Source organism: Nematolebias whitei, chromosome 14, assembly GCF_014905685.2.
Source record: "Nematolebias whitei isolate Nwh7 chromosome 14, NemWhi1, whole genome shotgun sequence".
NCBI classification, from domain to species: Eukaryota; Metazoa; Chordata; class Actinopteri; order Cyprinodontiformes; family Rivulidae; genus Nematolebias; species Nematolebias whitei.
Genome location: NC_056511.1, coordinates 6,168,281 through 6,180,642, shown reverse-complemented (window position 1 = coordinate 6,180,642; position 12,362 = coordinate 6,168,281). Strand labels below are relative to the sequence as shown.

General features: G+C 43.4%; 1 protein-coding gene across 1 annotated transcript in view; it reads left to right on the top strand.

Annotated features, from left to right (window-relative positions):
• rcc1l (RCC1 like) overlaps window positions 1–11,988 on the top strand; it is a 13,029-nt gene extending 1,041 nt beyond the window's left edge. The window contains exons 2-11 of the mRNA XM_037688219.1: window positions 434–563; window positions 1,204–1,332; window positions 3,137–3,203; window positions 4,480–4,531; window positions 4,609–4,693; window positions 6,433–6,677; window positions 8,966–9,053; window positions 9,212–9,385; window positions 11,463–11,548; window positions 11,850–11,988. Of these exons, the coding sequence (XP_037544147.1) occupies window positions 434–563; window positions 1,204–1,332; window positions 3,137–3,203; window positions 4,480–4,531; window positions 4,609–4,693; window positions 6,433–6,677; window positions 8,966–9,053; window positions 9,212–9,385; window positions 11,463–11,548; window positions 11,850–11,927 (1,134 nt within the window). The 3' untranslated portion in view covers window positions 11,928–11,988. The remainder of the gene's footprint in view (window positions 1–433; window positions 564–1,203; window positions 1,333–3,136; window positions 3,204–4,479; window positions 4,532–4,608; window positions 4,694–6,432; window positions 6,678–8,965; window positions 9,054–9,211; window positions 9,386–11,462; window positions 11,549–11,849) is intronic.
• The last annotated feature ends 374 nt before the right edge of the window (window positions 11,989–12,362 follow it).

The following is a 12,362-nucleotide window of genomic DNA, read 5'->3' as shown; positions in this document are numbered from 1 at the left end:
TGCAGCTTTTAGCTACTGGTCTGATCACTGCAGCTTTTAGCTACTGGTCTGATTACTGCAGCTTTTAGCTACTGGTCTGATCACTGCAGCTTTTAGCTGCTGTTCTTCTGGTCTGTTACTGGCCAACTATTTTGCCAGTTTGTCACTTTTGCAGTGATTTTAATTTTATAAAATGTCTCTGATTTTAAGTGAAGCAGGAACAGTCGTGTCGAGGTCACGTTGACGCTCATCTGGAACCCGATGTTAATTACAGAACAACATGGCGGATGTTTTATTACCCAGAGTTCCTTGTAACCATTCTGTGTTCAAGCTCAGCTGAGCAAACTTCAGGTTCAAGGTTCAGTTGTTGGAGAAATTTGGAAATCTTGTGGCTGAAACAGGTCTCCATCTTTGTTCATGAACGTTTGATGAATTTGCGGTTCTTCTGCTGCAGATCTCCTCGGCTGCTTGCGGTTATGGCTTCACCCTCATGGCGTCCTCCACCAAAGACGTGTCCAAGTTGTGGGGCATGGGCCTGAACAAGGACTCCCAGCTGGGCTTCCAGCGCACCCAACACAGCCGCGGTGCGATACAAACACGACTTTAGATTTAGATTCAGGAATCACCTTGTTGAAGCAAAAATACAGTTTATTGTTACCAAAGGACCGAAAAACCTTTTTAAAGGGAAGAAAAAGTGACTGAACGGCACAAATTATATTTTTATAAACCTTTATTGTCAAAAGTACCTCATGATCTGTTAGCGCCCATAGCGTACGTGTCCAGTATGACTCTGTTACCACATCAGGGTTAAAGTCATTTTTGTTAGTCATTTAGCTGTGGCAGCCATCTTGAATTAGTTACTCTAAACGTTAATGAGTTATGGATCCAATGATTACTTTCTGAGAGTTTAGTTAAAATCTGTCGACTGGTTTGAGATATTTTGCTAACAAACAGGGCTCACACCAGCAGTCAGTGCTAAAGTTTTGTGCTCAGAGTATGTGTTGGGACGATGCTCAGCTACTACCACACCACGTTTTAGCTCGTTATCTTTAAAAGCGGCTGAGCTTGAGGTGTTTTTGTGGTGGCTAGTCAGTCGTAGTTGATTTAAAATGTAGATATTTTTACAGTTTGTGATGTTAAATCTTTTTTAGGGGAATGTTTTAAAACCGTCTGACATGTAACTGACAGGTGAAACAGTTTAGAGTTTTCAGTCTCTCTCTGCAGAGCGGAGCTATGATTACGTTTTGGAGCCGTCCCCGGTGGCCCTGCCTCTGGTGGCGCCGCTGCAGACCAGGGTGGTCCAGGTGTCGTGTGGGCGGGCCCACTCCCTGGTCCTCACCGACCGGGAGGGAGGTGAGAGATCGTTTCACGCAGACCCAACACCCGGATCAGTTCACGTCGTCCACCTCGGATTCATTGGGTTTCTTCAGTACATTAGTTTGGACTTCAGCGTTCGTTTAGCTAATTCAGCCATTCAGGCATCAAAATGTTCGGCTCATTCAGGACGTTACAGGCATAACGCTGTTTTAATAACTTTTACACTTTTCACATTATTTACCTTTTATTACATGTTTTGATCATAAAACACTAAACTTTCTTTAAATCCTTGAAAACTTTGTGAAATCTACTTCAGCAATTTTACTTCGTTTCGGCTTATAGCCACTGTTTTGTTGAAGTTAGCTTGAAGCTACTGTTGTGCTAGTTTTAGCTTTTAGCTATGGTTTTGCTAGTTTTAGCTTTTAGCTAATGTTTTGCTAGTTTTAGCCTTTAGCTATGGTTTTGCTTATGTTATCTTTAGCTGTAGTTTTGCTGGTATAAGTTTTAGCTTATGTTCTGTTCATCTTAGTTTTAAAAAGAATAGAAACAGCCTTTATTTTCCCACAGTGAGTAAATTCAAGTGTAACAGCAGCAACCGATATAAAGGTTCACACAAAGTTTTTAGTTACTGTTTTGCTAGTTTTAGCTTTTAGCTACAATTTAACTGATTTTAGCTTTAGCTAATGTTCTGTTTATCTTAGCTTTAATAATAATAATAATAATAATAATAATAATAATGTCATCACAATGTCAGCACTGTATGTTTCCATACAATGGCGAAATTAGTCTCTGCATTTAACCCATCCACCACCAGGTGGTGCAGTGGGCAGCTATTGAAAGCGCCCGGGGGGCATTTTGGGGATGAGGCGTGCTGCCCAGAGACGCCACGTGATATACAGTGACTGGGGATCGAACCTGGGACTTTCGGGTCCCAAGCCGGCTGCCCTGCCTACTGTTTTGCTGGTTTTAACTTTTAGTTCCATTCTGATAATTTTGCCTTTTTAACTCTTTTTCTGGTTAGCTTTTAGCTACTGTTTTGCTAGTTTCAGCTTTTATCTCAAGTTTTGCTAGTTTTAGATTTTAGCTCCAGTTTTGCTGGTTTTAGCTTTAGCTATTTTGTTAATCTAACCTTTTAGCTGTTTGCTGAAGTTTGTTTTTAGTTAGCATTCTGATTATTTTACCTTTTAACTTTTTTTATGGTTAGCTTTTAGCTACTGTTTTGTTAGTTTTAGTTTTTAGCTAGTTTTGCTGGTTTTAACTTTAGCTAATGTTTATCTTAGCTTTTAGTTACTGTTTTGCTCGTTTTAACTCTCAGTTACTGGTTTTCTAGTTTCAGCTTCAACAAACTTCGGCTGTCATTCAGCTCTTTTGCATAATTAATCATTTCCAGAACAAATTCTGCCGGTGGTTTCATGTCGTCCAAAACGTCTGCTGAGGTTCTGCAGTCCTTCGGTGTTGTTCTAACGTTTGATGTGTGTTCGGTTCCAGCTGTTTAAAAGTTTTACGTTTATTTTGAGTATTTTCCAGGTTTGATTAAGAATAGAAACTAAAAAACAGACTTTTTTTCTTCTATTCTGACGAATGAAATTAAATTCTGATTTATGCTTCATGTTGCTAAAACTGTGCTGACGCCATCTTTGTAGTTCTTCAACATCAAGCCTTCATGACTGAAAACGCCCGCGAAGGCAAAAGGCGGGCGATAATGTTTTTAGAGGAGCCGCTCTCGGTTTAAAACTCAGTCTTTAAAGATTTAACTGCCAGAAGAACAAAACGAACACAAAGTTTTTATCGAGTTCTTTTTGTTCACACGTGGCTCGTCGTGAAACTCTGTGTTTTTTAGTTTTCAGTATGGGAAACAACGCGTACGGCCAGTGTGGGCGGACGATCGTCGATCAGGAGGTCTACAGGTGTGTCGTCAGTTTTTAATATTATTATTGCGCGTTATGTTTTTTTTTTTTTTTAGCTAAATCTTATCCAGTCAGAACAGTAACGTCTCATCTGTAATGTGAAACATCTGGATGTCATGTCAGTCCAACTAAACCCAAAGTCCGTCAGTAATTAATGACCGACTTTCAGCTGCTTCAATAATTATGATTTCAACTAAACTGATGAATTTGAAACTAACTTTTTTTTTTTTTTACGTGTAAATTGTTAAAACGTAAAAATCTGCTTTTGTTTTGTTTTTTGAATGTCCAGAGGACCAGATTGAACCGTTTTATATTTTTCTACCTGGATTATTGAGCTTGCATCAGGATGCTCTGCTAGCTGCAGCTAACTGCAGTGATCAGTGTCTAATCTATGCCTCAAATTAAAAATAACGTTTTCAGGATTCATGCCCAGAGCAGAAAATGAATCGTTACAAACAGCAGCTTGGACTGTTTTAACGATTAGAGCTGAATTAAAGCATGAATCAGCCTGGACAGCTCAGAACATCTGCCGCAGAAGCTACGATCTACGAGCTAATTCAGTAACGGCTTTATAAGCTACTTTTAAACAGCTACGTTATTAGCTTCAGTTCTGGTCCGATCACATTCAGAGATAAATAAGATCAAATCTTTCTCTTTTATCGCTTCATCTGTAGCACGCACAGCTTTCTGACTTCATTCCATTTTTATATACATTCAAACGTTACGTTATTATTATGTTGCGTACACTTTATTATTATTTCTGACGTTTTGTACATCGTCGGTCCTTACTCTGGAATATTTAGTCAAAACGTTAAGTGCAGATGTTTTGGCTGTTTTGGTAATGGCCGACGAAGCTACAGTGAATCATGGGGTCACGTGACCAGAGCGCCTTCGTGTTGGATAATTTAATTATCCCATCATCGACCCATTAAACAATAAGACACACAGAAGGAACCAAGAAGATTTTTCCGCTCGGTTTACTCTTTAAGGGGGTGCAGCGTTGAAAACAGGCATACAAGACGTTCTATCTGATCACAAGGTCTGCCCGCGGACGTTTAAGAACAGCTGAAATACCTGTTATCAACAGAGGCGAGGTCAAGACGACCTCTGCCTCACAGTTAAAGGTTTCAGAAGTTTTCAGGCTCCTCTCTTGACACATGGTTCTATATTAATTTAACATTAGCAAGTGAAAACATCCATGACCTTTACATAACTTCCCCCATCGCTTCTAATGTTTTAATGAACTGAACATAATTAATTTTTGTGCTTCCGTCAGTGGAAGCCACGTCATCCACCGGATTGAAGGGTTCAGCAGCCGGGTGGTCCAGGTGAGTCTGGTTCTGGTTCTGGGTCTCTGGGTGAACAGGCGGAGTGACTCTGATGGTGTATTTCTTTATTTCTCCAGGTGGCGTGCGGGCAGGACCACAGCTTGTTTCTCACTGAGACGGGGAAGGTGTTCGCCTGCGGGTGGGGGGCAGATGGACAGACGGGTCGGTCCGCTTCACCTCTTTACCTTTTACAATACACAGGGAATCCTAGAGCCTGGATAATAAATGATTTATGAACGTAAACAAAGACCTTGAAGGCACAAGATAAGTTTGAATGTTTTTTCGACGTGGACGAGGATTAATTTCTGTAGAAAAATAGAAACCACAAGATTCAAAATGTTCTGACAAATGACGTGATTGTTGTTGGGACGAACTGCTGTGGAGCAGTGGTAGAACACCTTGGGACCAGAAGTTGCAGGTTCGTTTCCCCACCATGTTGTGGTGTCTTTGAGCAAGACTTGTAATGCACAACTTCTCCCTGGGGCTGCCCGCTGCTCCACTGGGCGACGGGTCAAAGCAACGTGCAGTGATGACGGCACCGAGCACGTTTTGGGATGACTCTCAGCTACTACCGTATCAAATGCCACAGTGGACCGGGTCACACAGTGGACCGGGTCACAGTGGACCGGCTCACACAGTGGACCGGGTCACACAGTGGAACGGGTCACACAGTGGAACGGGTCACACAGTGGACCGGCTCACACAGTGGACCGGCTCACACAGTGGACCGGCTCACAGTGGACCGGGTCACACAGTGGACCGGCTCACACAGTGGACCGGGTCACACAGTGGACCGGCTCACACAGTGGACTGGCTCACACAGTGGACCAGGTCACACAGTGGACCGGCTCACACAGTGGACCAGGTCACACAGTGGACCGGCTCACACAGTGGACCGGCTCACACAGTGGACCAGGTCACTCAGTGGACCAGGTCACACAGTGGACCGGCTCACACAGTGGACCAGGTCACTCAGTGGACCGGCTCACTCAGTGGACCGGCTCACACAGTGGACCGGCTCACACAGTGGACCGGCTCACACAGTGGACCAGGTCAAACTTCAGCTGGTTCAGTTTTCCAGAGTGCTGGTTTGAGAACTTCATATCTTTTGGTCTGGAGTGACGTCGTTGGGAAAACCAGCCAAATATTAAAAATAAAAACGTGACAAGATTCACAGTAACAAACTTTATACGGAGGGATTTCCAGACTCTATGGCTACTGGCAAAGACAAACAGTAAATCTGGTTTAAAGGGGTTCTGTTGGGGGTGACCCGGTCTCTTTATGGCCAAAGCAGGAGCTGTGTCCAGAGTCTTGTGGGCTGGACTCTGCCAGTCCTGTCCCTGGTCTCTGATCCCGTTTGGGGCGTTCATGGATGCAGTCGTGGAGAGGAGGGTGTCTGGTTTGTGTCTGGGGGAGTTCAAGTTTCTGGGCATGATGAAAGGATGAAGCGGATCGGGGCCTCGTCCTCAGTAATGAGGGCGTTGCTTCAGTCAGTCGTGGTGAAGAGTTGAGGCAAAGTTCTCGATTTACTGGTCCGTCTACGTTCCGTCACTTGTTGTCATGAGGTTTGGATCAGGACTCAAAGAAAAATCCTGGGTACGAAGTGACGTTCAAACCATTTTTGTGCTTGTTAAGGTCAGTTGGCTGTGGCGGCCATCTTGATTTGTGTTGACTAAAGTATAATGGTCTGTAGAAGTTGGTCCAGTGATTTCCTGAACGTTTCGTTAACGCTGCCCAGTTGTTGGTGGGATTTTCATCTTCCAGACACCATCGTCTCCACCGTCCAACACCGTGCAGTCACGGTGGTAAAAGGCTGTAAACGGGAATGTTTAGTTTTTTTTGTCTCTGTTTTCTCCAGGTTGTAGTTTTGAGTTTGATGGGTGTATTATGGGATGTTTCAGGTTTGGGGCACCACAGCGTCAGCTCCCAGCCGGTGGAGGTTGGAGGCGATCTGGCGGGCGTGGCCGTGCAGCAGATCAGCTCGTATGGAGACTGCAGCCTGGCCGTTTCCAGGGACGGACGTCTGTTCGGCTGGGGGAACTCCGAGTACCGACAGCTGGCCTCGGTCACGGAGTTCACGCAGGTGAGGAGGGACCGCCGGGACGGGCGGGGTCTGATCCACGTCCCCCGTCAGTCCAGCGGTCAGGTTCAAGTGAACAGGAAAAAAATCAACAAATTAATTTATTTTTTGTTTATTTTACAAAGATGTGAAAAACTAGTTTGGACAGATTTGTTGATCCATGTTTCAAACTAAGTCCACGAGTATCTCAGCTGCCTTCTTGATTCTCATCAGACATTCGGTTTATTTAAAGAGAACAAAGTGGTTTGGGATGGATGCGTTCACGCTGAACATGGAGCCGACAACAAAGGTCGAGTCGTCTGCGGCGCTCAGGAACAAGATTCTAGACGTTCATGTTGAAGGTGAAGGCTTCAGGACCTTCTCTAAGCAGCGTCGTGCTCCTCTGAGCACAGCTGGCAAGGACTCCAGGTTGATCCAGGTGGGGACGTTTGGAAAAAGCAAGCTGAACTTCAAGGTCACGGAAGGATCGCGCCGTTCGTCACATTCTGAGTCGTAATGAAAGAAGAGGCAGCAGCTCCTCTACAGACAGAACAGCAGTTTGTAGGATCAGTCGTCCACAGTTCAGCTGAAAAGACCCAAAGTTTCTGGGACTGATGAGGAAAAACTGCAGCTGTTTTTGTGGAAAGGCACCAACAGATTTATCCTCGTTTGTTCCGTCTTCGTTGCCTTTTGAGGACCAGAACTGCTCAGGACTGTGGTCCGTACGGGTCCAGAAGAGCCGCTCCGAGTACGACAGAACACCGCTTCTCAAGTTTAGAGCCAAGATGTGGGTTCAGTTTTGGTTAGGCGACAGAACGAATGGAAGTCAACACAAAGCCTTAATGATAGACACGAGCGCCTGTTTGTTAGCAAAATATCACACATTTCAATGAAGCTGTCAGGAAGTAACTATTGTCTGAATGTTCATGAAGCGTTCACACGGTTCTCATCCATTTTTCATCCGTACGTTTTTCAGCATCTCTCATCTCGCAGTTTTCAAACTATTTCAACAAATTATAAATCAAAACGTTCGGCTCTTTCAGGACAATCCTGCTATGACTTTTTTTATTGGTGCAACTTTAGCTTTTTAAAATTATTTAACCTTTTCTGACACTTTTATTCTCATAGAAAATGAATTGAGCTCATTTTACATCCTTCAAATCTTTAGGTCTGGTTACAACCGTCTACTGCTCCTTTCACATTTAGTTCAGCTTTTTTCAGCTTCTTAGAGCAAATTTAAACTTTTTTCAGCTGTTTTGTGCTTCTTACAGCAAGTTTCAGCTTTCTATTTCAGCAACCGGTACTTTCTATTTCAGCTACCGGTACTTTCTATTTCAGCTGTTTTATGCAAATTTATGCTTTTTCAGCTAATTCCACATTTTTTGCACTCGTTTAATCTTTTTCAGCAAACGTGTTCTTTCTGATTTCTTATGCTAATTTAAACTTGTTCTACCTTTTCAGCTTTTTAAAAACATGTTTTTCAGTTTTAGCTAATTTGAGCCGTTTTCAGATAAATTCAAGTGTTTGTAGTAATTTTTGCTACTTTCAGCTAAATAATTTTTTAATGCTAATTTCAGCTTGTTTGGGGCTGCAGTAACTGTGTGTGTGTGTTAGCTTGGTGGTCAGCGTTGTGGACTAAAGCTGCAGCAGGTTCAAGTCCAGGTTGTGGCAGGAAGGGCATCCGGCACAAAACAGTCGCCAAATCTTTCATGCGAGTTCGCTCGCTGTGGCGACCCCCGCAGAAGGAAGCAGCTGAAAGAAACACGACGTGCTCCTTTCAGCTTAATTATGCTAGTTTCAGCTTTTTCTGCTATTTCAGCTACTTTTTAGCTTTTTGTGCTTAATTTAGCTTTTTCAGCTAATTCCACGTTGTTTTAGCTCATTTCAGCTCCTTCCAATTCTGGTAGTTTAAGCTTCTTTCTGCTTTTTCAGCTACTTTTTTTTGTTTTTGTTGCTAATTTCAGTTTTTTTAGCCAATTTCCAAATTTTTGTGCTAATTTCTGCTTATTTAAACCTAATTCAACAAGTATGTGTTCTTTCTAATTTCTTCAGCTAACATCGGCTCGTTCTTAAATTTCAGCTACATTTTAGCATGTTTTGTAGCTAATTTTTGCTGTTTTTCAGCAATTCGCATTCTCAGTGCATTTTCACAGGAAATGCAGTTTCTGTAGTTTTTATTTACTTTTACAGCTGATTAATGTTTGGCATCAATCCAACTCATGATGGCTGCCGGAGTGAATCGATCTCAGGCGAACGCCATCAATCAAATCTCAACAAAAGATCATTTTAGTTGAAAACCGTCACGGGGGGCGGCGGCAACGAGCGTCCTTTCAAACAGTGACGCGTGTTAAAATACTTCCTGTTGTCTCGTTCAGATCAACGCTCCTCGTCATCTTCCTCTGAAAGGTTGTGGAACGTTGGTCGAGGCAGCGTGCGGAGGCACACAGGTCGCCGTTCTCAACGGTCAGTTCATCGTAATCCAGATTATTAAAGGATCTGTGCTCTTTATTTACAGATTATCTGTTTATTCTGTTCTTTATAAATATTTTAATGAAGCTGAGAAGTAAAAATATTTTTTATTGGACTAAAACTTCCATCTTTATGTCTCTCAAATGTTCCAGACAAAGGAGAGGTGTTTGTTTGGGGCTACGGCATTCTGGGAAAAGGCCCGAACCTGTCGGAGTCTTCCACCCCGGAGATGATCCCCCCCACGCTGTTCGGACGCTCCGAGTTCAACCCCTCGGCGTCCATCACTAAGATCAGGTGTGGCCTCAACCACTTTGCTGCAGTGACGGGTAAGAAGTCCAATCAAAGTTTATTTATAAAGCTCCTGTCGTACAGCGGTGTGGTTTTCCACCGCCCAGTCTCCCCAGGACTCGCTTCCACTCTGCTGGGGTCGACACGGTCTCTGACCCTCGATGTGGGTCGGGCCGGTCTTAGTGCGGCCGCCTGAAACGACTTTACTTTCTGTCCAAAGCAAACTCGGCACAGCAACGAGCAAATCGGTGAAATAGAGTCAGAAAACACCGTCGTCCTCCACGGGTCACAAATATGTCGTAATCAGGTCGGGACCACCTCCATCCACCGGCCGGAGCCCGTAAATCAAGTCCAGCTGGTCTGGCTGCGCCGGGTCCTCGGACAACAAGCACTGAAATAAATGTCTGTTACTGTTTTAATGAATATATTTATCTTTAAAAAAGGTAAATAACAAAACGACTGCTGCGGTTGGTTTTTGATTCTCGTTAATCCGTCCAGTGTTTCATATATTCACTTTCTGCCGCTGAGCAATAATATGTATAATAATAATAATAATAATATATAATTATATTTGTTTTGCTTGTTATTTTCCTTCCTGGTCACCTCGAGCTGATCTGAAACTTGAGCTGCTGGCCGTAAAGACGGACGACGTAACAAACAAAAACAGCGGGTGTTGTTGCTTCTGGTTCGGGCCCGCTCACTTCTTCCTGTTAGGACGACCATTTTTATTAAATGTTTATGAGAAGTACAAACATTGAATGCAGGAAAAAATAATCCGTAGCTGTGTTTACATGGACATAATTGGATTAAACGGCCAATCGGAATAAAAATGTCATGTCAACGCCCCATTCTGATTATTCTGATCTGATTCAGCTTGATCAGAATGAGACGAGTGGTTTATGCTGAATCATAATGTAAACAATCTGATCATCTTATTCCGATCGTGGGAAACTGACCCGACTGCGCACGTGCGACCTGTCAACGTCACGTATTTCCACCTGGATAGATGCTAATAATATTAGCATGTCGGTGAGCGACAACGTTTCTACTAGAAACTTTGAAAAAGCTCAAAATGACGTATGACCTGCAGCTCAGTCAGGAAGAGCAGCGACGTCTCCGTCATTCAAACCTGGCGCGGGTCCAGTTTGGACGCTCACGTGTTTTTTAAAGAGGAGTTTACCACTCTGTGCATGTCGGTACTTCTGTTCAGAATTAAAGCCCACTGCATGTAAACGCTCATCGTGAACTGATTGTGTACCTCTGAACGATACATTTGGATTATTTAATTGGAAACATTTCAATCCAATCAAATAATTTTGCGCTTGTAAACGGCTCACGATGATGGGATTCTTTTGTAATCGCCTACAAAATAATGTTTTTATTTCATTGTGTGAAGGTCGATCCTGTTTATATTTAGCTTTTTGAAATATTTAGCCTTTTCCGCTTCTTTTAATCTTGTAGAAAATGAATCGAGCTCATTTTAGATCCTTCAGATCTTTTACTGCTCCTTTCACATTTTGTTCTGCTTCAGCTTCTTTGTGCAAATTTAAACTTTTTTTCAGCTGCTTCTGCAAACTACAACATTTTTATGCTTCTAATTTCTTTCAGCTAATTTCACCTTATTTCAGCTATTTAGCAGTTTTTGTGCTAATTTAAGCTTTTTCTTCTAATTCCACATTTTTGCGCTCATCCCAACTTTTTTCAGCCTAACTCATCAAAAATGTGCTCTTTCCACTTCCTTCTTGTAATTTAAGCTTCTTTCTGCCTTTTTAGCTACTGTACTTTTCAGCTGTTTTTGTTGCTAATTTCAGATAATTTCCACTTTTTTGTGCACATTTATGTTTTCAGCCTAATCCAACAAATGTGTTCAGTTTTCTCTTCCTAATTTAGGCTCGTTCTTCAATTTCAGCTACATTTCAGCTGCTTTTAGCTGTTCTTCAGCAGTAATCACTCACACTGCATTTTTGCAGGAATGTAATTTGTCTAGTTTAATATTTGATTCTTTATTTTTGTTGTTCAGCACCAACCAAACATTTTCTCAGTAAAAGTATTTTGCTCTGGTTCTGACGTCTCATGAAAAGACGCCCGATTAATTTTTGTTCGACGTCCTTCCAGATCGAGGCGAGCTATTCGTTTGGGGGAAGAACGTCCGAGGCTGTTTGGGCATCGGGAAGATCGAGGACCAGTACTTCCCGTGGCGAGTAAGTCAAACCCAGACCCGATCTCGTCCAGAACCTCTCCTCGTGTTGGTGCAGATGCTGGCAGCCTGTTTCTTGCTCCAGCTCTGAGAAGATCGGCCCGATGAACCGTTTAAATCTCTGCTCCGGTGTTTCCCCCGGAGACATTTTAAATTTACTCTGATGTGCGTCAGCATTTAAACCGGATCGGAGCGGGTCGAGCTCTCTGAATGTCCGCTCTTCTCTTCCTGTGACTGATGAACACGCTGTGAAAGATCAAACAAGTTTCTGTTTTAGTGACAAGATCTGACTCTGTGTCCGGCAGGTGACGGTGCCGGGTCGGGTGGTGGATGTAGCGTGTGGCGTCGACCACATGGTGGCGCTGGTGAAATCCCTCCTGTAGCTCCGGGTTCCCTCGGCAGCAGAAGAGAGGAACGCCGGATGTTTCTGACCGGACCGGAGTCTCGGGTCCCTCAGCCGGCGCAGAGCAAAGACAGAAACTGTGACTTGAAGACCTCACGGGTCGGACCGGATCAGCAGTTCTGGCTCGTTTTATTAAAACTGGACCGGACGGTTTAGATGTGTCCATGTAGAACCAGAGAGCGAGAGACTGATTTCTGGCAGCAGCTTCATGGGTCAGAGCTGTTGGACGTTTGACTCGACCCAGACGGTAAAACCCCAGAACTTTACTCTTTCTGTGCGACGTGTTGCAGGTTCCACGCCGGCTGGAAACATCTGGAATAAAATCTCACTGACCCGCTTCAACTCCAGTTCACGACTCCGTTCAAGCTGATTTGGTCGAAAGTGAAAATTTTTTTTAATCAGTTTGTTGTGAATG